Below are 21,588 nucleotides of genomic sequence, written 5' to 3'. Positions count from 1 at the left end.
TCCCTGGAAGTATTCAAGACCAGGCTGAATGGGCTCTGAGTAACCTGGTCTGGTGGAAGGTGTCCCTGCCCACAGCAGAGGGGTGGAACTAGATGATCTTTAAAGTCCCTTCCAACCCTAATCACTCTCTAATTCTCTAAGTATAGGTTATGTATTTCATGTTCTACTATATACATACCATCATATTGAATGGTATGATGTGTAAAAAAAAAAGTACTTTACTGAAAAAGAAAGAAGTGGCAATTCACTATTAGAAAATTAGCTGGCTTCATCTTCCCTGAGACCAATGTGCAAGTCAGGGTCAAGTGCAAATGACAGAGATGCTTGTCTTGTGTTAAAATATCCCTTCTCAGAGTTGCATTTTTGTCTCCCTTGTGATGGCACACGTACATTTCCCTGAGGTAACAGCTTGGAAAACATGTACCTGTTGTATCCACAGGGAGCTGAGTGACGTGGATTGTGACGGGGCGCTGACACTCTCGGAATTTTGTGCTGCTTTCCACCTTGTAGTTGCGAGGAAGAATGGTTACCAGCTGCCTGAGACACTGCCGGAGACGCTGCTGCCCAAGTACCTCCAAGCAGGTAATGTTCCTGCGGCAGGTCGTGTCCCTGTAGCCATCCCAGAAATCCAGCGTCTGTGTAAGACAGGTTCACTTTCCTTCCTGGAATGGGCTTCTATGCTGTGTAGTGGTTCTCTGGCTGCTTTTTAAAGCATGCTGTTGTTAATTGCTGAAGAAGTGTAATATATCAAAGCACAAAAGTAGGGATGCAAAGTGTAGCAGTTTCCTGCCTGTCGATGTCTGCCCCTTTGCTCCAGTGTGCTTCAGGTGACATTACAGCTGAAGTGGCAGATGATTACCTTTAGCAAAGATAATCCAGCAATGGCTTTGAAGTGAAAGAGGGCAGGTTTATATCAGATTTTAGGAAGAAATTCTTTACTGTGAGGGCAGTAAGTCACTGTAACAGGTTGCCCAGCGAAGCTGTGTATCCCCCCCACACAGGAAGTGTTCAAGCCCAGGTTGGATGGGGTTTTGAGCAACCTGGTATAGTGGGAGGTGTCCCTGCCCATGGCATGGGATTGGAACTAGATGATCTTTAAGGTCCCTTCCAATCCAAAACATTGTATGAATCTATGATACAGCTTTTAATTCTTTTGATAATTTTTTCTTTAAGTATCTGTCTCTTGAAGATTTGTTGAAAATGATACTGGACTGCTTTAGAACTTAATATGCTAATGTATTTGTTAGATGCAGTTACTGGTTGTATCAAAGGCTGAATTTTTTTGTAATTCATTTCATGTTATCCACAGATTCTTCCATAAATAGTTTACATTAATGATGGGAATTACAACAGTTTGTGTAGCACAAAGGTGAATTAATCCAAAATATAACATACCTCATAACAATGTGTAGTGAGAGACCTGCCCTTTCATTTGTTCTCTTCAGTTATGTCTCTTTTAATTATAAATTAACATTGAAATATGTTCTGTTCCATCTAAAAAACGTGCATGCCTCTCTAGGGCAAGGAGGATTAATCACAGATGATAATTACAGTGCTAAGGGATAATATTTAAGACCTAATAAAATCTCCATTAAATTTGATGACACTGAATATATTAAAAGGCAGGAAAAGAATAAATCAAGCTGCAGGTAGGAAAATACAATGTTGACCTGTATCAGATTTGTGAAGTAATTTCTGATGGAGTCATGTTCCCTGTAATCCACTGTCTTCATATCCAAAGCAATAAGCTCCTGGAAAACCTGCACTTCCAAGTCTTCGTCACTTTTAGTCTCTCTAATTACATTCCCTTGTCATAATTACAACTACCCTTTTCCCTCCAGGACCACAACTTTGTTCACTATTGGCTTGTAAGCTCAATCATGCAGGTTCTTCTTGGTGTGTCTTCACATTAAGCCTTTTTGGGTAAAACTGCAATTGAAATAACTCTAGAAGTAGGGAATAATTGTGTCAATGGGAGGAAAAGAATGGTAAGCTTAGTTCCCTGGGAGTCCTCTTTTCTTCTGTTTGTCCCTTTCAGCACTTAGACCTACCATTTTCTTAGATGATTATTGTTTTCTGGTGTTCCATGAAACCAAGCATTTCAAGCTAATCTATGTGGAAGAAGTGAAAGGACAAATTATTTCTTGTGGATCCTTTAAATATCTCGGCTAATATACTAATTCCGGTTAACCTGAGGGTCTGAAAATATCTTGTGTTTATTCTGTCACCTAGTCAGGATTCAGAAATCTGTCTTTTGAAAGTTTTGCATTAATCAAAAGTAGACTATCTCAACACACTGTATCACTGTGAATCACAAGAAAGCATAGAGCCCTGGCTGTGTTGCTTCTGAAGTAAAAGCATTGAGAAGTAAGCAAGTGCCTCATACAATTACCTAAAATGTCAAAAGAAATGTTCAAGAGAAATCTTGTGTTTTCATGTTTTTGTAATTTGATTTCTGCGAAACTTGTAGTTTTTTTCAATTTTTTTGGCTTGTTAGGAACCCAATGAAGGTTACTGGAAACTGTTCTTCATTAGGTTGTTGTATTAGTTTCAGAGCATCTGATAAGAGTGTTGTTAAAGCTTCAAATAAAATGATTTGGAGTGAAAGAGCATTTAAGAATGCATTAATCTAGCTAGTTTTATAGCTTGTACTATAAACTACAAGCACAAGTCCAAATGCTATCCTGGCACAGCTCCATTGACCATTTGACCCACCACCTTGCTTTCAGAAAGTTTTTATTAAAATTAATTTGCAGAATCTGGAGAGCTATTTGCCCTGTATGTAAACCATGGTATTGTAAATTAGGATTGATTTCCAAGAGCTTAATTTATTGAGATAAAATAGATGCTAGCCAAAAAAATAGAAATGTGGTTATTCTGCCTTTTGATATATTGATGTTAAAAAAAGGTGTTTTCCAGCTTTTAAGACAGATGTGTCTCAGAGGGACTAACCCAGAGTGATACCAGGAGAAGGACTTGAGTTTGTGGGATAGAAGGTAGCTTGTTGTGAATATTCCTTTGAGAAGTTAGAGTTGATATTTTTTTTCCCTTTTTTTTTTTCCCCCTATCAATGTTATTTGGTTAAAGATGTTATATACTACAGCATCCACTGTGTTTAGTGTCCTGGTTTTTTGGTGGCCTTAGATTCTAGTGTAGATTCTGCTATACTTTTCAGTCTTCAAAACGTCAAAATTGCAGCTGAAGGTTTTGTAAGTACCCTTAACATTCCAAGGAGAGCAAGGTATCACCTGTAAGATCAGCTAAGTTGATACTGAATTGGAAGGAGGAAAAAGGCGCACAAGCAGTGTTTGGTACTTAATGTTTACTAAAAATAATTTCTTGCAAATCTCACAATTATTTCTACAACAGAAATGAGACATTATCCCTTTCATGACGCTGACTAATTTAAAATGCAAGATAGAAAGATTTTCTTCATTGTATTTGTCATTCCATGTCTTATGGATCAGGTCTGATATGTAGAAATGAAGGGCAAAATTATGCTAAAACAGGTTTTTAAGAACTGTGTATTAACCAAAGACTTGATATGTCTCTGTGGGTTTTTTTTGGTTGTTTTGTTTTGTTTTGTTTCCATTTTTTGTTTTGGTTGTTTTTCCTTTCTTTTTCTTTCCCCTGCAGCTTCTTTGAAGCCTGTGCTTGACTGTGCCCTGTATGATTCTTATTCTGAGCCATTGCCAGGCAGTCAGCAGACCCGGGACTTCAGTCGGACCGAGGTGAGAAAGCTTAAGCAGAGTGCTTACCTTGCAGAGTGGAGGGGAATACACCAGCTTCACAGTGACTGTGCTCTGTGTAGCGGCAGAACTGCAGGTCTCTAAGAGGACTTCAGGAGTCTCCAGGCCTCCTATCTGCAGACTAGACCTAACCTGCTCGTGTGCTGCAGGGCTGTGTTTCGCCCCCGCAGTGTTGGGAGCCAGTGGTGAGGGGCAGAGCCTGTGCTGCAGGAGGGGCAGTGTGGCACACAGGCAGTACTCATGTGTCCTGAGCAATTCTCCTGAGTCTGCATTGATTGAAAATGTGAGGCTTCTGGCACAGCGCTAGAATCATAAAATCATTTAGTTTGGAAAAGATTTCCAAGGTCATCAACTCTGTTAATCCAGCACTGCTTCCTTTCAGGTAGTTGTAGAGAGCAATAAGGTCTCCCCTGACCTTCCTTTTCTCCAGGCTAAACAACCACAGCTCCCTTAGCTGCTCCTCATAAGACTTGTGCTCCAGACCTTCCACCAGCTCCACTGTCCTTCTTTGGGCATGCTCCAGTGTCCTTATTAGCAGTGAAGGGCTCAGAGCTGAACACAGTAGGTTCAGTTGGATGGAGCAAGGGGTTTGGACTGGATCTGCAGAGGTCCCTTGCAACCCCAGCCATTCTATGAGTCTGTGAAGACTGATGCAAGAAAAACTAAATTAAGCAGAAGAATTTAACACTGAGGTTAAGACATGAAACTTTGAAGACCCTGTGAAGCTGAATTAATCATGGCCACCAAGTGGTGCCTGAATATTGCAACTCTGAATATATATACTCTGGGATTTAAGGGTTTAGTTTTTACGGTAGTTAATCAAATGGTAGACTGACTGCAGGAACTGGCCCTTCTGGCACTGCTTCCAAGTTTAAAAGTAATGGGATGTCATGGCAGCTCAGCAAGGCTGTTCTCCAGTTATTTTCTCCCAATGCCCTGCTCCGGGGAGTTCCTGGATCAGAACCCAGCTGCTTCCTCATCAAATTCATCTTGGTAGTGGTATCACCAAACATGATCCTAAGCTTCAGTTGAGTACAGTGTTCACTTTGGACAATGCTGCAGCCAACGTTTTGAGCATCCAGTGTAGAACTGTTAAAATATATGCAGTATCCCTGGGAGGAGTTGCTCATCTTACAGCAGCTTGGCCACAGCACAGCAATCACACTGGGTTTTGAAAGCAGTGCTGCTGGTCTGGTAGTGCAGGCTGCTGGTATGTTGGCAGTTTAGGTAGGTCCTTTGCCAGAAGAGCCTAGTCCCTTGCTTATGACCTTATAGGTGGCTTGCAACCTAATGTATAAAAGAGGATATAGGTATAATATAGAATTAAATTATATTTAAAATATAAACAAATATATAATTATGTATCTTTTATACTCATAATTAAAAAGCTTCAGTTTATGTTGTCTGAGATTAATGGACTTTAAAATCTCTTCTCAAAACTGATTTGAGAATCACTTTGATTTGATTTTTTTTCTGTTCAACTTATGTTTTTATGTTCAGAATTAATACACTGAACGAGTATCATTTGGAAGGTCAGTAATTTATCTCCCATTCATCTCCCTCTATGGGAAGTGCAGTAATTCACTGTTGCAATATAATTTGTATCTTGGCTAGTTGAGGTATTATAGTTTAGAGACTTGATCACTACATTAAAAATATTATCAATGCAATCTGTTATGCATTATCTCCATGGCTTTGTCTCTTTCCACTTATTACCCATTCATTAATTTAATTTCAGAAGGCCATTTTTACTGTGACTGCTGAACTACAGTACTGCAATAAAATGGAAACATTTCTTGAATGCATCTGTAAAGAAAATAATGGCAGGAGACACGTCCCCTGGATGCTAGGCTTTGTTGAACTACAAAACACAGCAAGACTGCTGATATTATGCTTGAGAAGGACAAGGGTGACTGATTTTTGTTTACCAAGGAAGTTTTGTCTTCCCAATGTTTTTTCTCAAGTTTTTATCTATCTCTTTTGGTTCTTTTTTACAAGCTTCCTCATTACCAAAACCTTAAAGATAAAACATGAGATTTCACACTATATGCACAAGATGACTGGCTGGGGTTGCTCTGAACTCCCTCCGAAAGTTCACTGAAATTTGTGAAAGTCATTCCATTGATTAAAGCAGGCACTGACTTAGGTCTTGAGTCTCGTGCTCTTCACTTGAGAGTGTCAGGGCTAGCTATGAATGTGAAATCTTTTGCTCATACATTTTCAGAGTCTTCAAGCTCTATTTTTGCTGTGTTGCTTTCTCAGAAGTATTAGGGTATCCCATTCCTCAGCAACTTTATAAAACAGATCTAACAGACCTTTACTCTGGGAGTTTTCCTTTTTGAACTACTGACTTAAGATTTTTGTGGTCTCTTAAAAATGCCTACAATATCTAGGTTTCTCAATTTATTTGTTTAGGCCCAGTTTATTTTAGATCATTTTTAGGTCATACCTCTTCCATGCTTCTTGGGGAAAATCCAGCATCATTTAATATTTAGAGAAGGTTAGGGTTTCTGACATTTCTTTATTGTTTTTTTGGTTGCAGAGTGTATCCTCATTTTTACAGATAATGGAGGTAGAATTTGTTCCTGTTTCCTTCTTGTAGGCTACACAGTTGCTGAAGTAACAGAAAGTTAAGGAATAAGACTGGGAAGAAGTTCTCTGTTTTCCTATCAGAGGCCTGAATGGGCATCCAACAGACATACTAGTGAATTTTTTTTTCCCATCTCAGTGACTGCATGCTGAAAGAAAAGAGTGGTTCAAGGATCAGCCACACCAGCCAGAAGCCTTTAAAGCATAACTACCAGGCTCTGCATTACAGCTGGATTTTTGGCTAGAGAGACTTTTCTCATGGAGACAGACTCTTGTGAAGGAGCTTGAGAAGGTTTCATCAACCCTAAACACAGGTGTTACACATGGCTCTGTTGGGAGAAGTCTCTCCTTACATATAGTCCTTACCGCCTTGTGATTTATTGTTGAACTGCTTCTCTAACTAATTTCAGGTGTGGAACTGCTGTACCTTGAAAAGCAGATTTTTATTGTCTTTCTGTAGGTCCTTTATGCTTCTTTACCTGACAAAGCAAATTGTGGTGCAAGGGCAAATGTCACCATTATTTGTGTTGATTAGTATTCTTAAATATTTGACTGTGGAAAGGTGTGAACTATACTAATCATTATAAATAAACAGATCTTTTTTCTTTAAGAAGTCATCAGCTGAAGAGATACCTGATAACTCTGCACTGTTACAAGATGGAAAGAAAGATGACAAACAAGGTATTCAAATAAATAACTATTTTTTTTCCACTAGGGATTAAATTCTGTGTGTTTTTAGTAAGCCCCTAAGTTTACTGACAGAAGAAATGGTACGTTTAATTTCTAAGCTGGCTATGTGTTGCTGTAGGTTTAAAGAGACAACTCACTGACAGCAGCTGAGTTAAAGACAAATAAATGGAGGGATTTGCTTCAAAATTAGCTATATATGAATGATATGAAATGCACCATCTAAAATATGTCTAGTTCTAAGGCAGTTAGTGTTAAACTTCTTTTTTAAACAAAATTCTAGTTGTTATCAGGAATTTTGTAAGAGTAAAGATTACGTTGGGTCCAATTTTGCATTTCCCTTTTTGCAGGAAACAGCTACGCTTCAAAATTAGTTTTTATTCCTATTTGAAAAAAAAACCAAAACCTGCATTTTCTTGCAAAACAAAAATTTTAGTCAAACTGGAATGAAAAAACTTCATTCATTCATTTCACTTGAAGTCTGTCAGTAGAAAGCCATGAAAAATTGAAATGGTCTTTTTCCAAGCAGTAGCTTCTATGGCTTCCAGAATTGGCACAAGATCATTACACAGTCATTCATTCCCTTTTATATTCCCTTTTACCAACCTTTCAGGTTCTTACTTGCTGTCTTTCAATTGTGGAAACAAAACAGTTGTGGGTATTTTGTTGCCTGATTCTCAGAGCTGCAGATTATGTATTAATTAAAATAAAAAATATCTTGACCTCCCAGGTGTCTACACATTAAGGTTGCATCAGAGGTGTGAGACCAGGTAGTCCACATTCCTGAATCACTAAGTTTGACAGATTCCCAGTGTCCCTGTTTCAAAGGAAGGTTATCAAGGTTGATGTGTGTTTGTAAAACATTTTGACAAGTCATCATATTCCAAGAAATTAGTGTTTTGTTGACAGGGTTTGTTTTGTTGTAAAATGCATTATGAACCACAGGAGGACTTGAACCTTCAAGGTTATGGCTTTGAAATGTCTAGGGAAGCTTTACTTTCTACTAAGAGGGTTTTTTCCCCCCTGTTTAGGTGAAAAACTTGTGCTTTGATTTTTGTAGCTGGCACGTTAAATCACGTGGGAACCTGTTTTGAGACATGCAGTCCTGCAGGACTGAAAATTTGACACAGATTCTTACCTTTTCAGCCAAAGAACAAATGCTTTTGTTCTACCATTTATTGCTATTCTGACAAAGCAGATCACTTTCCTGACTGAGGGGATCTCCCTGGAAGTCAAGGATCTGTAGTTTAGGACTGTAGAAGCAAATTTTCCTGCATTTTCAAAAGTATATATGTAAATTAGCTTTACTTTGTCAGATTATAATGTATTTAAATGTGGAAGATCATGTAAATTGAACTGGATCACAAGAACCAGACTTTTCTCACGTGTTTTGTTTGATAAAGGTGGATCACAGAATCCCAGAGTGGGTAAGGTTGGAAGGGACCACAATGGGTCATCTGATCCAACCTCCCTGCCCAAGGAGGCTCATCCCAGTGCTCAGGGTCATCATAGAGCATGAGAGATTTCCTTCCAAGTGGTCATTTAACACTGTTTTCAGTACAGTAAACGTATTGCAGTACGTTTAATTACACTATGAAGCATTAAAAACTTCTTTAAAAAGTCACCAGAAAGGATGCATAGGGTTCAGTGGAATGAGAATAAGCACTCAACCCCCCAAATTATCAGAATTTAAGGTTATTTGGCAACTTGGTCATAGGTCTTTCTATTCTTGACTTTTGTGCTCTTAGAAATTGTTACTTGTTTGAGTGTTTGGGTTTTCTGAGGGTATTTGGCTACTGTTCAAGTATGTTTGGTGGTATTAGATGTTCTAATACCAGTTTAGGTTCTTCTTTCTTAGAGCTGATGCCTGTAGATTTTACCTACACATAATTAGAGTAATTATCTTTTTATTCTCTTTTTATTTTTTCTTAAGCTCTTAAAGTAAGCACTACTTTCAAAACTATACCAAAGGAATTTCAGCACTTGACTGTGAAAACAGGTAAGAAAAAAATGCCATATGTTACTTACTCTAGAATCTTGACTAAATATTTTTATATCACAGTAAGCCTAGGTTAATTTTTGGAAGAACCTTTTGCTCTCATTTTACTACTGAAATTAGCTTTTACCTCATAATGACTACGACTTGCAAGATAAATATTAATTACTACTTCAGATTGTCAAAAGGTTTTCTTGCTTTCTTTCCCTCATTGTTACTGTATGGGCTCTTGATTCGTGGGAAATATTTTAACAGAGCAGTTTTAAGGAGTCTGAAGTTTTTCTGTGCTACAAACAAGATGCAAGGATGTGAATATTGTACCTTTTTGTAAAAACCTCATCTAAAGTATAGAATGACTATGTAAAGTTTCAGGAAACATTCTGAAATGGCTTATTTCTTTGTGAAAGCTAAGCTTTCATAGTTTGTGTTAAGGAGTTAAAAGAAGAGGACCTTTTGGAAACGCGGACCTGGAGGCACTTAAGACTCTGACGAAACCTTTTGATTCAGGGGGTGTTTCTTCGTTGAATCCAACCCTGATTTTTCTCTCCAGCTCCAACATACACTTCTTGTTCCTATCTTTCTGGAAAATGTTATTTTTGGAACAGCATATGTAAAAATTACTTAGTTGCTCCAGAAACTTCCCCTGCATTCAGTTCAGTTCCACTGACCTCCCTTGCCTTCCTCTTTGTTAGTCTCTTTCCTAGTGTGGTGAAAATGTTTGTAAGCCCTCCCTGGTCCCAGCCAAGCTAAAATTTGGACTTAACTTTCTTTTCCTTTTGCATAGATGATTTTACTCATGAAGATATCCTTGATTAAGAAAATGGACCCCACATGTCTGTCACAGCAGTTTTGTCTTACAGCTCGATTTATTCATGGCTTCTCAACAGCTGCATGCCTCATTTCCCAACTCTTTTTTTTTTTTCCTGGCTTCTTCCCAAACACTTGGCAGCTGCCAGATTTCCTATCTTCAGCTCCTATTCTTGAGTGATTGCTGCTTCTCCTTCACACACACGCACTCTTGCACTTCCCTCTCAGGGGAAGGGGAGGGTGGTTGCAGGACTTTCAGTTCTGTTCTCCTTCCCCCCAGTTTTGCCCAGGAGCATACAGGGGAGTTTTATTTTCAGTTCACCAAGTACATCTTCAGTACTCTTAGGTAAAAAAACCTACTGCCACCTGCATGTCTCCTTTGCCACCAACCTCTTTTCCACAGTGTCCTTTGTATGCTACTCAGTGAGGTCTTCCTGCTGCCTCTGTGCTGCTCCAGCAGTGTTGCTGTGTTTGTATACCAAGGGAGACGAGGGCAGAGTTTCACTCCATCATCGTGGCTCCTGCTGCTGTAGGGGTTCTGCTCTTGCTGTCCTGCACATTGAGGATTTGAGAAAGCACATTCTCAAGTTGCATGCTACAACTGATGTGAGAAGTAAAAATGTTTCTCCAGTGGACTAGATGCAGCATGGTAATTGAGAGGTAATTTCAGAATCAGTCACCACTCTGAAAGGTCACTGTAATCATTAACCTTCAGCATGAAAACTCAGTCGGGATGAAGTGGGAGAAATTTTACATGCCTCTTTGGTTATTTGGGTTGTTTATGTACTCAGGAAAGATAATAGTGCTGTACTTCATTATGTGAAAGTTTTCTTTGCCATCAGAAGGTCTAGAAATTTGAAATCAGTAAGAACTTTATAAATTCAGCATCTCTGAATATCTGGCCAGTTTATTTAGGCTCCAAAGTGCAAGATCACTGTTGAGCTTAGACTTTTTTAAGTATTGAGGGCCAAAATTGTGAGTGTTTAAATTGTGTTAAAGCATTTCTCCCTAGGCCACCAGTAAGAGATGAGTTAGTGAGGTTGATTTAGACTAGTGGGGAATGCTTTGTTTTTTTTTCCTTTAGCCACTTGGCATACTTGCACCTTTTATGGCACAGATTTCCTGTAAAGCGAGGAGGCACCTGTTGAGTATAAGGTATTAGGCTACAGCCAAAAGTTACTGAACTGTTATCCTCAGGAATGTTAAAATGAAGTTGTATTGTAGGAAGGGTGTAGGAGCAGATCTACACCCAAAACGGGAACCTTCACACTCTCCTTTGAATGAATAAATACAGTTCATGACTGTATGTGACTTTAGTTAGTGCAGACCAAGCTGTTCACCCGGCTCTACTACTCCAGGAGTCATACAGTGTAAATTATTTACTCAACAGTTTTAATTTATCCATTTCATGAAAGTTAGGCTTATGTATCCATGGCAATAGATATATGGAAAACTCATGAGCTGGATAAATAGTTTTGTATTGTCTTGCATGATTATGTCATGTATGTGTATAAACCTGCACCTCAAACACTAAATACGCACAGACTGAATGTACCAAAATAACTGCATATTTTATGGAAATCCTGCCACAATTATTTGCATGTCCTAATAATGAACTACCTGTTTTATAGTATTTTTTATATTACACTACTTCTTCTGAAAGGTAAAGCTAAGTCTAGGTATTCTGTAATTGTAGCCTTGAATTTCCTAGTTTTTTAAAAGCTTAAAAGAAAATCCTTGGCAGCAGTATTCTATTGCTATAATTTTTTATTAGTAGTCATTTTGGGATTCTCTCTTCCTTATGTACTTTCCTCTTTACCTCAACAGGATGTCCTTGGAGAGTTTGAATGTCAGTTTTACCTATGGGTTTTTATATGAAAGACTTTCTAAAAGTATAAGCAGAATTAGTCTCCATAAGAAAAGGAAAATCTGAAGGTTCTTAAACATGGTTTAGCTTGGAAAGGATTTATACTTCTATTTCTAAGTGGCATATTTAATAATTTTGCATGTAATTTAATAATCAGCAATTTCAGCACTGGAAAATTGGGTCATGTGGCTGTAGGGAAGCAGTGTCTGAAGTTGTATTCTCTGAGAGTTTGACACAGAGAGAGAGAGGAGGATTATCACCACTGCATATTTTAATATTAATTCTCTCTCCCTCCTTTAGTTGCTAGGAAGAGTTTGTTGCACAGAAATCTGGAATGACAGTGAACCAGTTTGATCATGGCAATAATCTTGGTTTCTAAGTGGTCATTTGTGTCACTGCCAGCTGCATTTGGGTTTATTCCATCCGAAGCACCAACTAGCACTGTGTTACCTTAAAAGCAGTTTCTTTTATGAAGATCTAATGTGTGACTGTACATGTGCCATATGCTCTAACTTGTGTTTTTGTGAACCTAAAGCCTCCTATGGAGAGTCTATGCAGTACTACAGTGCAGGCTATTAAAAACTCGGTATTTACCAACTGCTACCACTGGTAGTTCCTGCTCTTGTGTTTTGGAGGATCTGTCGTATTCTCAGGTAGTGCTGTATAGAAGCTGGTGATAAATGTCTGACTTGAAAGTAGGGATATATCTGAAGGAAACTGGAAACTGAGAATTATTTTTTTCCCTAACATACTTACTTGTCTTAAGTGTTGTACCTTGATTAGCAGATAGGGAAAAGTAAAGGGATTTACTTTGTGTGTGCATTGGGATCATTGATGCTGCTGTAATACCTTGAGGATGTCTCAGTGGGATGAATTTGAAAGCAATCATGCAGATACATTTTCTCATAATTGTCTGATGTTAGTAAGGCGAGTTACAGAAAAGACAATGTAAACCAAGCAACAGCCTCAAGGAATTACCTAGAAAAGATAAATCAGCGCTGTTGTTTTCCTGTCACGTAAGACCTGCATGTGGCAGGATATTTAGAATTCATCCAAATAAAAAAAAAACATTTTATATTGATAGAAATGTATTTGATCAGCATTTAGACTTGAAAGCTTTCTACCTTCCCAATGTCGAAATGGTCTCAACCCGATGTGTTAATTTTTTTTTTAATGGGTGATGAGATAATGTACATTTATACTAATTAGTTAAAGTATTTAGGAAGGACAAACCTTTGTGCTTTTGGAAGGAGGACAGCTAATAGATATCTGAACTAAGAAGATTTTTTCTGTAAAAAGTTTATGCTGTTCCTTATGTTGCTTGGTCATAACTACATCCATGAGTACAGGTCAGAGCTGCCAGACCTACTGCTTTTCCTGTATTGTGGTAAGCATATTAAAAAGATGAAGCTCTGCCTGTATGTGGGCTTTTGAATTCTTAGGACATTCAGACACTACAAAAGCAAAGGAGAAGGAGAAGTGAAAATCAATCCCCATTACTCATGTGAGATGAGCACACTCTCACATCCACATTTGCAACACTCACATTTTTCATGAACACTGATTCTGCAGCTAAAGGCATTTGTTTAAAATATGATGTTTTAGCAGTTCTTTTTTCTTTTCTGTTCCAGCTGCTCAGGAATCTAATGCACTTAAAGCCAGACCACGATCCAGGTACTGCTTTCACTTCTATTTCAGGAGAAATAGACACCTCTGGTGTTAGACACAGAGCATAAGAACTGGTGGTAGATTTTTTTTTTTTTAATTGATGTGGTACTGGAAGTACAGCTCAGATCAGACAGATTTACCAGGAGGAATCTGTAAGCTATAGACCCTACATAAGTACTGCTCTGGGGCCCCATGATCTCTGGTCATATGGTGCTGGAAGTTTTGCCTGTCTGCCCAGCCCTGCTCTCTTATCAGGGTGGTGACTGCCTCCAGCCCAGCCCCAGAGGCTTCCTGGCAGGACAGCTGGGACCACCCCATTGCAGGGAACATCCTCAACATTTTGATGCTCTTGAAACCTGCAGGGTGGTTTCATATGGAGGGAGACACTGCACATTGCCACAGAAACAACAGTAGTAGCTCAGCTCTCTGGTGTAGGTGAGTGAATCCTTTTGTTGGCATGTGTGTACTTGGCTACAGTTGGTTGATGTGTGATGGAAGGACTTAAGGACTGACACTGTTGTGTGCTAGAAGTGACACACACTGAACTTGGATGTTTGAAAGAAAAGGGAAACCTGTGCCAGAAAATATTGTGTATAAATGGATTGCATCTTGGGTTTGGCTGTTCACTTACTGGTGTATAGCCATATTGTTAATTCACCTTCCAAGTTTTCTTCTTTGGTGCCAGTTAGAGGATTCAATTTTTTTTTTTATTTTTTTTTCTTGGGTAATGAGAGTGTAAACAGGAACTCCCTGCTTACAAGCTTGTCAAAGTCTGCTAGTAAGAGAGGGTCAGCTATAAGCAGGATGATTGAAGATTGAAATCCTGTCTTCCTAGGACCTACATTTGGGAAGGCTGAACTGCCTTGCGTGCCTGTTTTTCTGCTGCTAGCCAAAGCTTTTTAGTTTTAACACAGTTTTAAATTTTCTTGCTTTGTTATTGAATTGCAAGTGCTCAAAAAATGTGCAAAAATGCATAAAATAGCAAATGCTTAAGTTCATAAAAAGTCACTTAAATGTGACTACTCTGTCACACATGAATGACTGTCTCCATCTGACTGTATGTCACTGGTTCAGTGCAGAAGTTGAGACTAAAGATGCCTCAGCACATCCTTGAACTCAGGCCTCTTGTGCTTGTTGAAAAATGGGATGAAATGCCACAGCTCGATTTATTTTTCTCTTTAAAGAATGACTGAAATGTTAAAAATAAGTGTATTAATGGACTTTAAACACCTGATAGGAATATATTCAGTAACTGAGAAAAGAGGTAAAAACATTGAAAGAATTTGTGGTGTGAATAGGAAATCTAATAAACTCGGTGATGATGATAAACAAATAGAATTGTTGGTGGCTCCTCCAGGAGGTCCTAAAAACTAATTCAGTGAGTGAGGGGGAATCTGACAGTCCCATGTCAGGCAATGTTAGAGAAAGAAGTAAATCAGGAAGTCCTGTGTCTAGCAGAACTAGGGGAAGAAGATGGAGTGATTAAGGCTCCTTTAAGACAAGCTGTGGGACCTGCTGGGAAAGCATTCTATGTGCACATACTGTTTACTAACTCTGATTTATTGACTTGGAAACAGAATGTTGGATCTTATTGTAACAATCCTGATGGGATGTATAGTAGTATTAAGTCTGTGATGATGACACATAACCCCATCTGGGGAGGTACACAAGCTTTGTTACAATATTTGTGTATTTATGTAGCAAAAAAGAGCAGGTTTAGAAAAAGGAAAGGAAGGACTGGGGGTGGGGGGGGAGATTGACGGGCTAGATCAGAAAATCAGGAATACCACATTGTGATGAACTTCTCCCTGAAGAAGATCCTGAATGGGATCTGAATGAAGATGTTGGATTAAAAAGAATAAAAGTATATCAAATGTTGATTTTGTATGGAATTCAGAATGGAGTGGAAAAACCCGAGAGTCTTGTGAAGTTGTATGAGGTAAAGCAAGGAGACACAGAATCTCCATCAACTTTTTTGAGTGGTTGTGTAAAGTGGCTCTTAAATGGACAGACTTGGACTTGGAGAGTGAGATGTTCAGTATATACTTTTTATCAGACAGTCAGCACTGGATATAAGGAGCCTGTTTGGCAAAAAATATTATCCATTTCCCATTAGTGGGAGTTATTTCTGTTTTACTTAAATGTGCTTTTGGTCTTGCCCTGACATGCATAATGTGTTACAGTGAGTATAACATCTCACATTGTCAGTGCTCATTTTGAACAAAGTCTCCTCCTTGCAGGAGAACTGTAACTACAACAGCTGAAAAATATCGGACAGTATTCAGCAAAATCAGAATTCTTAGCAAATGCACCGCCCTTAATTGGGATTAATTGATGTGTGAGGGCCTGGAAGATGTACTGAACCATGTATTTGACCAGTTTTGGTCACTGGAGCTATTCAGTTTTTCTGGGTTTTGTGGAATTAGGTGACTGTATGCTATGAAAATTTTTTTCTAATAGAATTTTTAAAAATTACAAAATGTGTACTTGCAAGAGGTATGTTGAAGCTATACCTGTATAAACACTCCCCTTGCAGTTAGAAAAGGCAACAGAAGCTCTAAGGGGTGTGTGTATGGGGCGTTCTATTTGGATTTCTTCAAAATAGTTGCTGCAATTATCGTGTTGACAAAGTTACATAAGAAGGCCTGAAGCTGTGTTACAAAAGACCTTAAAAAATACTAGCCCTGTAAGCATGACTCGTTCCTTTCTCCAGACGCTTGGGTCCCTCTGTTGCCAAATAAATCTGTCTTGTTATAAGGGGGAACTTTTAGTCATTAGGGCAAGGAATTTCCACCATGAACCTGAGTTCAGGTCAGTGTATTTTTAGGTACTAATCACTGTAGCTGTGTAAAATTAACGCTTTTCCCCTACCTATTTTTCCTTAGGTCTTATTCTAGCACATCAATAGAAGATGCCATGAAAAAGGGAGAAGAGCCCCCTACTCCGCCTCCAAGGCCTCAGAAGTCGCATTCCAGAGCTTCCTCTTTGGATCTGAACAAAATATTTCAGCAAAATACACAAGGTGAAGTTTGCTTTCTTTCCTGTTTTTGAGACCTTTTAGGTTAACTGCATGCTGGGCAACTTGATCTGTTTGCACAAATGCTTGACAATATGTGCACATGCTGGCCTTTGCTGTAGACAGTATTGTGCTACAGAAGAGGAGTAGTTGCACTTGCGTTACGTCGCCACTGAAGGGAAAAATCACTGTTGCTGTAATTAAGGTGATTATAATGTTTTCTGGCACAATAATGGGAAGCTTAACATATGGTAGTCTGTCATCACTGACTGTTTATAACTAGGCTGGCTGTTTAGACAGCTCTCATCAGTAACTGCAATATAATTGATTTTTATTACAATTTATTTTTTGTAGTTCAGAAGCAGTAAGAAAACCCTTAATGTTTAAACTGGGAGAAAGAAAGCAAACATTTTAGATGTTAAAGTCTACCATATGCGTATGGACAATGAAAACACTTTTTGAGTAAAAAGAAAGGGTAATTTCTTTTGACACAGGTGCATGTTGAGGGGAGAGAAAGAAAATGTAGAATAGTAGCTGGGGTGAACTGAAAGAAAATGGCTTTTCATCATGTTACTGTTCAAGTGTGCCTCTTGCCTTGCACAGTGAACAGTGAAAAGAGGAGCTGTTTGTTCACGGGCAGCAGTCATCCAGTATTGCTGTGCCTCACCAGTGTCCTTGAACCACGTAAGAGGTTTATATGGGGCACACCAATCATCTGACTCAAGGACCAGGTTAAACATGGTCATGCTTATGCTTCAGAAGAAAGCCAAGGTTTGACTGTGTCAAGGAATGTTTGACTGGGCTCTGTAATGTGGTTTTGAAGTAGAAGTGTTCTACCTCTTGCTCTGTGGGACTTTGTGCAAACACTAAAGAAAATTCAAGAGTCCCACTATGTGTGCTGAACCCTATTATTCCTATTCAATAGGAATAAAATTGTTTACTTTTTGGTTTTTTTTTTTGTTTGTTTGTTTGTTTGTTTTTTTTACCTTACATGGAGAAGTAGTTCCTTATCTTTGACTATGGTTCCTGTTGAGAGATATGTTGCCTCCAATTTTGATTTTGTTATACATCAAAATAAAACCCCAAACAGAGCCAAGTACACATTTTATAAGGCAAAAAATCTTCTCAGAATCCAGATAACAAGTATAACTGGAAGGAAATAAACTTGGATTTAAGTTTTGCTTGGAACACAAAAGAAGAATGTAAATTCTCAAAGAAGTCATTCTGTGAATGAAAATTAACATTTTGCTTTTGCAGTGGATCATTTTGAAAGTCACTATTAATTTTGAAGTAACATAACACTCTCAGGCACGTGATGTGATTCTTGGGGTGTCCAGTGCAGGGCTTCGGTGATGCATTTGTGTCCCTTCCAACTCCTGATATTCTCTGAGTCTGTATATGTCCAACATGATTAAAATAGTTCTATTTTGGCATATTAGTTTTTGTCCTACTAGTTCTAGTTCACAAATAATTCCTATTTGGGGAGTTTGGTGGATAATCTGCTTCCAGACCTACAAAGGAGTGCTCAGTAATATTGAGCTCTGTTTTCAGTTCCACACAGGTCATGTTGATCTATAGCTATCACTTCTTTAATTGTAAAGCTGTCTGTAGTTTGGAGCATTTATTTTATTTATTCCCTTTTTAAAGGGCAGAAAAAGAGAAATAGCTTTTCTTCAAGTAAATTCAGTCAAAGACTGTGGCAGATCCTTGTTGCGGGCGATGGTGGGGGTTTTTTTGCAGTGTTTTTTTGTTTTGGGTTTTTTGTTACTCATTTACTGCTGCTGTATCATGTTTGTCACCATCTTACTATGCCTCTCTCCTGGCAAGTATACACACAGAACATTTATCCATGATGACTGGGATGTCCAGCAATGCATTAACCACAGAAACTGTGCTTTAAAATTGTTGAATTGGGATGTAACTGGACTTGAAGGAGGCATCTTCATTCATACTTCATAGCTGCACTCCTCTGGGATGCTGTAACTAGTGTTACCTAGGAAAAACGTAAAAAAAGCAAGAGAACTTATTGAAAGCTCCCACTTTCTCAAATATCCATGTATGAATTTCTGTTAGGAGATGTTAAGAGACAGAAATCTTACTTTTTTTTTTTTTTTAAATGCATGTAGTCTTTATGTTGGCATCTGAGCATCTGAGAAAAATTCTGTACTGCTAGATTCTTTATGTATTTCTTTTTGTTGAATATGTAATCTCTGGCATTTGGGCTGTGTATGTATTAAGAAAATACTTGGCTAGAATGTATGAATTCCTGGAAGGACAACAGCAGGCTTTAAGTAGAAACAAAAATGTCAGTTTAAATGCATACTTGACCTAGTTTACATCTTCATTTCTTCTCTAGCCCACTCTAGTCATTTACAAGCCAAGCTTCCAGAATAAGACCTGGGTATTGAGAGGGCCAAAACTGGGGCAGCTCAGAGCCTGACAGTCCTGCAGCAGAGCCCCCAGCAGTAAGCTAGAACCTGTTCTTGAGGTAACTCTGGGGCTGGGGCAAGTCTCAGCTTAAGTATTAAAACCCAAAAATGCATCCATTGTCTTCTGGTGTTTTGCTCAGTTACGTTTTCTGCCCACGACAACTACTTAAAGAATTTACTTCTGGGCAATTAATAGGCAGTGACAGCAGTCTGGGTCTTGTTAGATTCATACAGATGCCTCTGAAATACAATTTATTTCCAATTAGTTTCATTTCTGAATCACATAACCATTTTTAATTAACAGTTCTGTTGAACAAAGGATACTTGTTGGGAAAAGACCATTTTCTTTGATGAAACAACAGAATTGTCATAAACAGTGTAGTTTCATGTTGTTCTGGAAGCAGGTTGAATATTGCTGTGTGATTCAACAAAACAGCCATATAACTATTTACAGATGAATTTTTGACTGAAGATTTTCAGCACTCATTTGCTTTTGGAACTCACCTCCTGCTGTGGCTGTCCCTGCAGTGAAGAACGTGTGGAATGCAGGCACCATTTTTTACATCAGCTCTTAAGCAAACACTCAATGTAACCTGGATTTGCTCCTTCTGGGGTGCTGCTTTCAGCCAGCAATGTGGGGCTAATTTTGGGGGATTTTTCTCCCTTTTAAAATATGAGATGTTAAGTTCCACACTTGGGGGGAAACACAACAAGCATTTTGTTGCAAGTGCAGTATTTTCTGTTACAGATGATGTTTTCCTGGTTACAGTCAGATCTGTAACCTCTACTTGGCATTGCTGCGCTATGATGACTACCAAACAAGAAAACATCCCTTTTGCTCTAAACATAGTGTTCACAGTATGGAAACAAAGGAAGAGATTTATTGGTGGGCATCAGCATTCCCAAAAGTGATACAAATGTGTCTGCACATCACTTCTGTACTCCTTCATATACATGTTTCTCATGCAGTTTAAAGTGGTACTTTTATTGTTAAAACTCACTACAATCTTCTTTCTGCACCCTTTCGTTTTCATTAGCACCAGGAGAAAACTGTGTTCAGCATCTATTTTGTCTTCTTTTTCATACCGTTGAAGAAGAGTCTTCATTACTTCCTTTGCTCCATCAAACTCTCATGATTTCATTCAATTAGAACATCCTTTCCTTGAGCATACAGGCTTGGTGGGTTTTATTTGCCAAATGTGGAGATTTGTGCATAGTTAAACATACGTCGAGATGTCTTTGTTTTTCCGTATTTGCCTAACTACAGTCAAATTCTTTGTATTTCTGAATTGTTTAAATCTACACGACAAATAAAACCATTCTGTAATTTTGTAAGAAGCAGGATTTTGAGAATTAAAATCATGGTTGCTCTGGTGTCATATGTTTTGATACAAAGAAGCCCAAATAGTTACCATAATACAGTGTTTCCAGTTGTTTTCAGGAATATCTCTTCAGCTAAATTGTCTTTTTAACTTAGTGAGCCAAATGCGGGAGACTTTCCCTTTTGTACATGTGGAACTGGTACCAAAAAACCTGTGAAATTTAACCGAGATAAGTATGATTACTGTATTATCTTCTGTATTCTTTTATGCTTAATTGTATTTGCTGGGAAATGTATGTGTTCACTGAGGTTAGCTGTCTTCAAGACAGTTACTAAAGACAAACTTTTAAGGGGTGATTCAAGGAATTATGTTTTTGTGTTGACCATAAATACAGATTTCTTAACTAAAATTTTATTTGAAAGCCAAAGTGACATGGAGGAACTTAGAATAGTAATGTTCTTTTTTTAAGACTGAATTTATATCAAAATGAATTTAATTAAGTAATTAATTTTCAAGACTTCTTTCTCTCATGGCTTTTATATTAGTCTTGGTTTAGTAAAATCCAGCTACTTTCTTGAGTTTTGCTCATGCTGTAGTACAGTACTGTCTTGCATGTTACTGTGTTGAGTTTATTAATCAGACCATTAAATATTAAATTAGGAAGATGACAATTCTGAAGGACCTTTATTTTAGAATAATAACAAATACCATCAGCAAAACATGCCATTTCATGAATATTGTTTGCGTGGTGTACAAGAGCTGTAATGTTGCAAGCTTTGTCAAGTGAGGAGTGTAGAGTCAAGTTCATGACTTTGATTGTAAGGGTTGTTACAAATTTAAATTAAAAATGTCTTATGCATAAAACACAGAGAACACAAAATTGGGCTGCTTATCATATTTTTCTCTGGCTATGAAACACTTTTTTAAAATAATTGTTGCAAAAATATTTTTTTTGAATTGGAGAATAGATTTTTTTTTTGGGGGGGGGGACACAGTTCCTGATCTGTTACTGGAGCTACTGTTTTCTTCTAGTCCTATTCCTCTTCAGAATATGTGATCACTGAACTGAGCTTATTCTGAATAAACTGTTAATGTCTTCTTTCTGATTTGAATGGAAGAGTTTTACGCCTCTCAGTCTATCAGAAGTTTTTATGAAGGATTTATGTGTTTACAACTATGTAACTTATTTCTTTGCCCAGCTGGATAAGAACATAATTAAAGTTGAATAAGATGGAGAAAATAGTGACAGCATTAATAGATGAATGGTTCTTACGTGATAGGAATCTGATGGGGTAACTTATATTGCATTTTTAGATTTTTAAATTTTTATGTCTATCTGTAAGAGGAGAATCCAGAGAGTACTTTACTGGGGTAAGTCATACCAGCCTTTGAAGTGTAGCTGTTCCTTTACAATTTGTGTAAATAAATTGAACTTTTTAAAAATTATGTTCTCCCATT

At 38.1% G+C, this 21,588-nt stretch overlaps 1 protein-coding gene across 1 annotated transcript in view; it reads left to right on the top strand.

Moving 5' to 3' along the window:
* REPS2 (RALBP1 associated Eps domain containing 2) overlaps positions 1–21,588 on the top strand; it is a 63,536-nt gene that overhangs the window by 13,263 nt on the left and 28,685 nt on the right. Inside the window, exons 8-13 of the mRNA XM_029964755.1 lie at positions 440–582; positions 3,637–3,731; positions 6,950–7,019; positions 8,959–9,024; positions 13,327–13,369; positions 16,249–16,385. Of these exons, the coding sequence (XP_029820615.1) occupies positions 440–582; positions 3,637–3,731; positions 6,950–7,019; positions 8,959–9,024; positions 13,327–13,369; positions 16,249–16,385 (554 nt within the window). The remainder of the gene's footprint in view (positions 1–439; positions 583–3,636; positions 3,732–6,949; positions 7,020–8,958; positions 9,025–13,326; positions 13,370–16,248; positions 16,386–21,588) is intronic.

Source organism: Manacus vitellinus, unplaced genomic scaffold, assembly GCF_001715985.3.
Source record: "Manacus vitellinus isolate BGI_N305 unplaced genomic scaffold, ASM171598v3 scaffold_7_pilon, whole genome shotgun sequence".
NCBI lineage: Eukaryota > Metazoa > Chordata > Aves > Passeriformes > Pipridae > Manacus > Manacus vitellinus.
The sequence above is the reverse complement of the archived record's forward strand: the minus strand, read 5'-3'. Positions and strand labels throughout refer to the sequence as shown.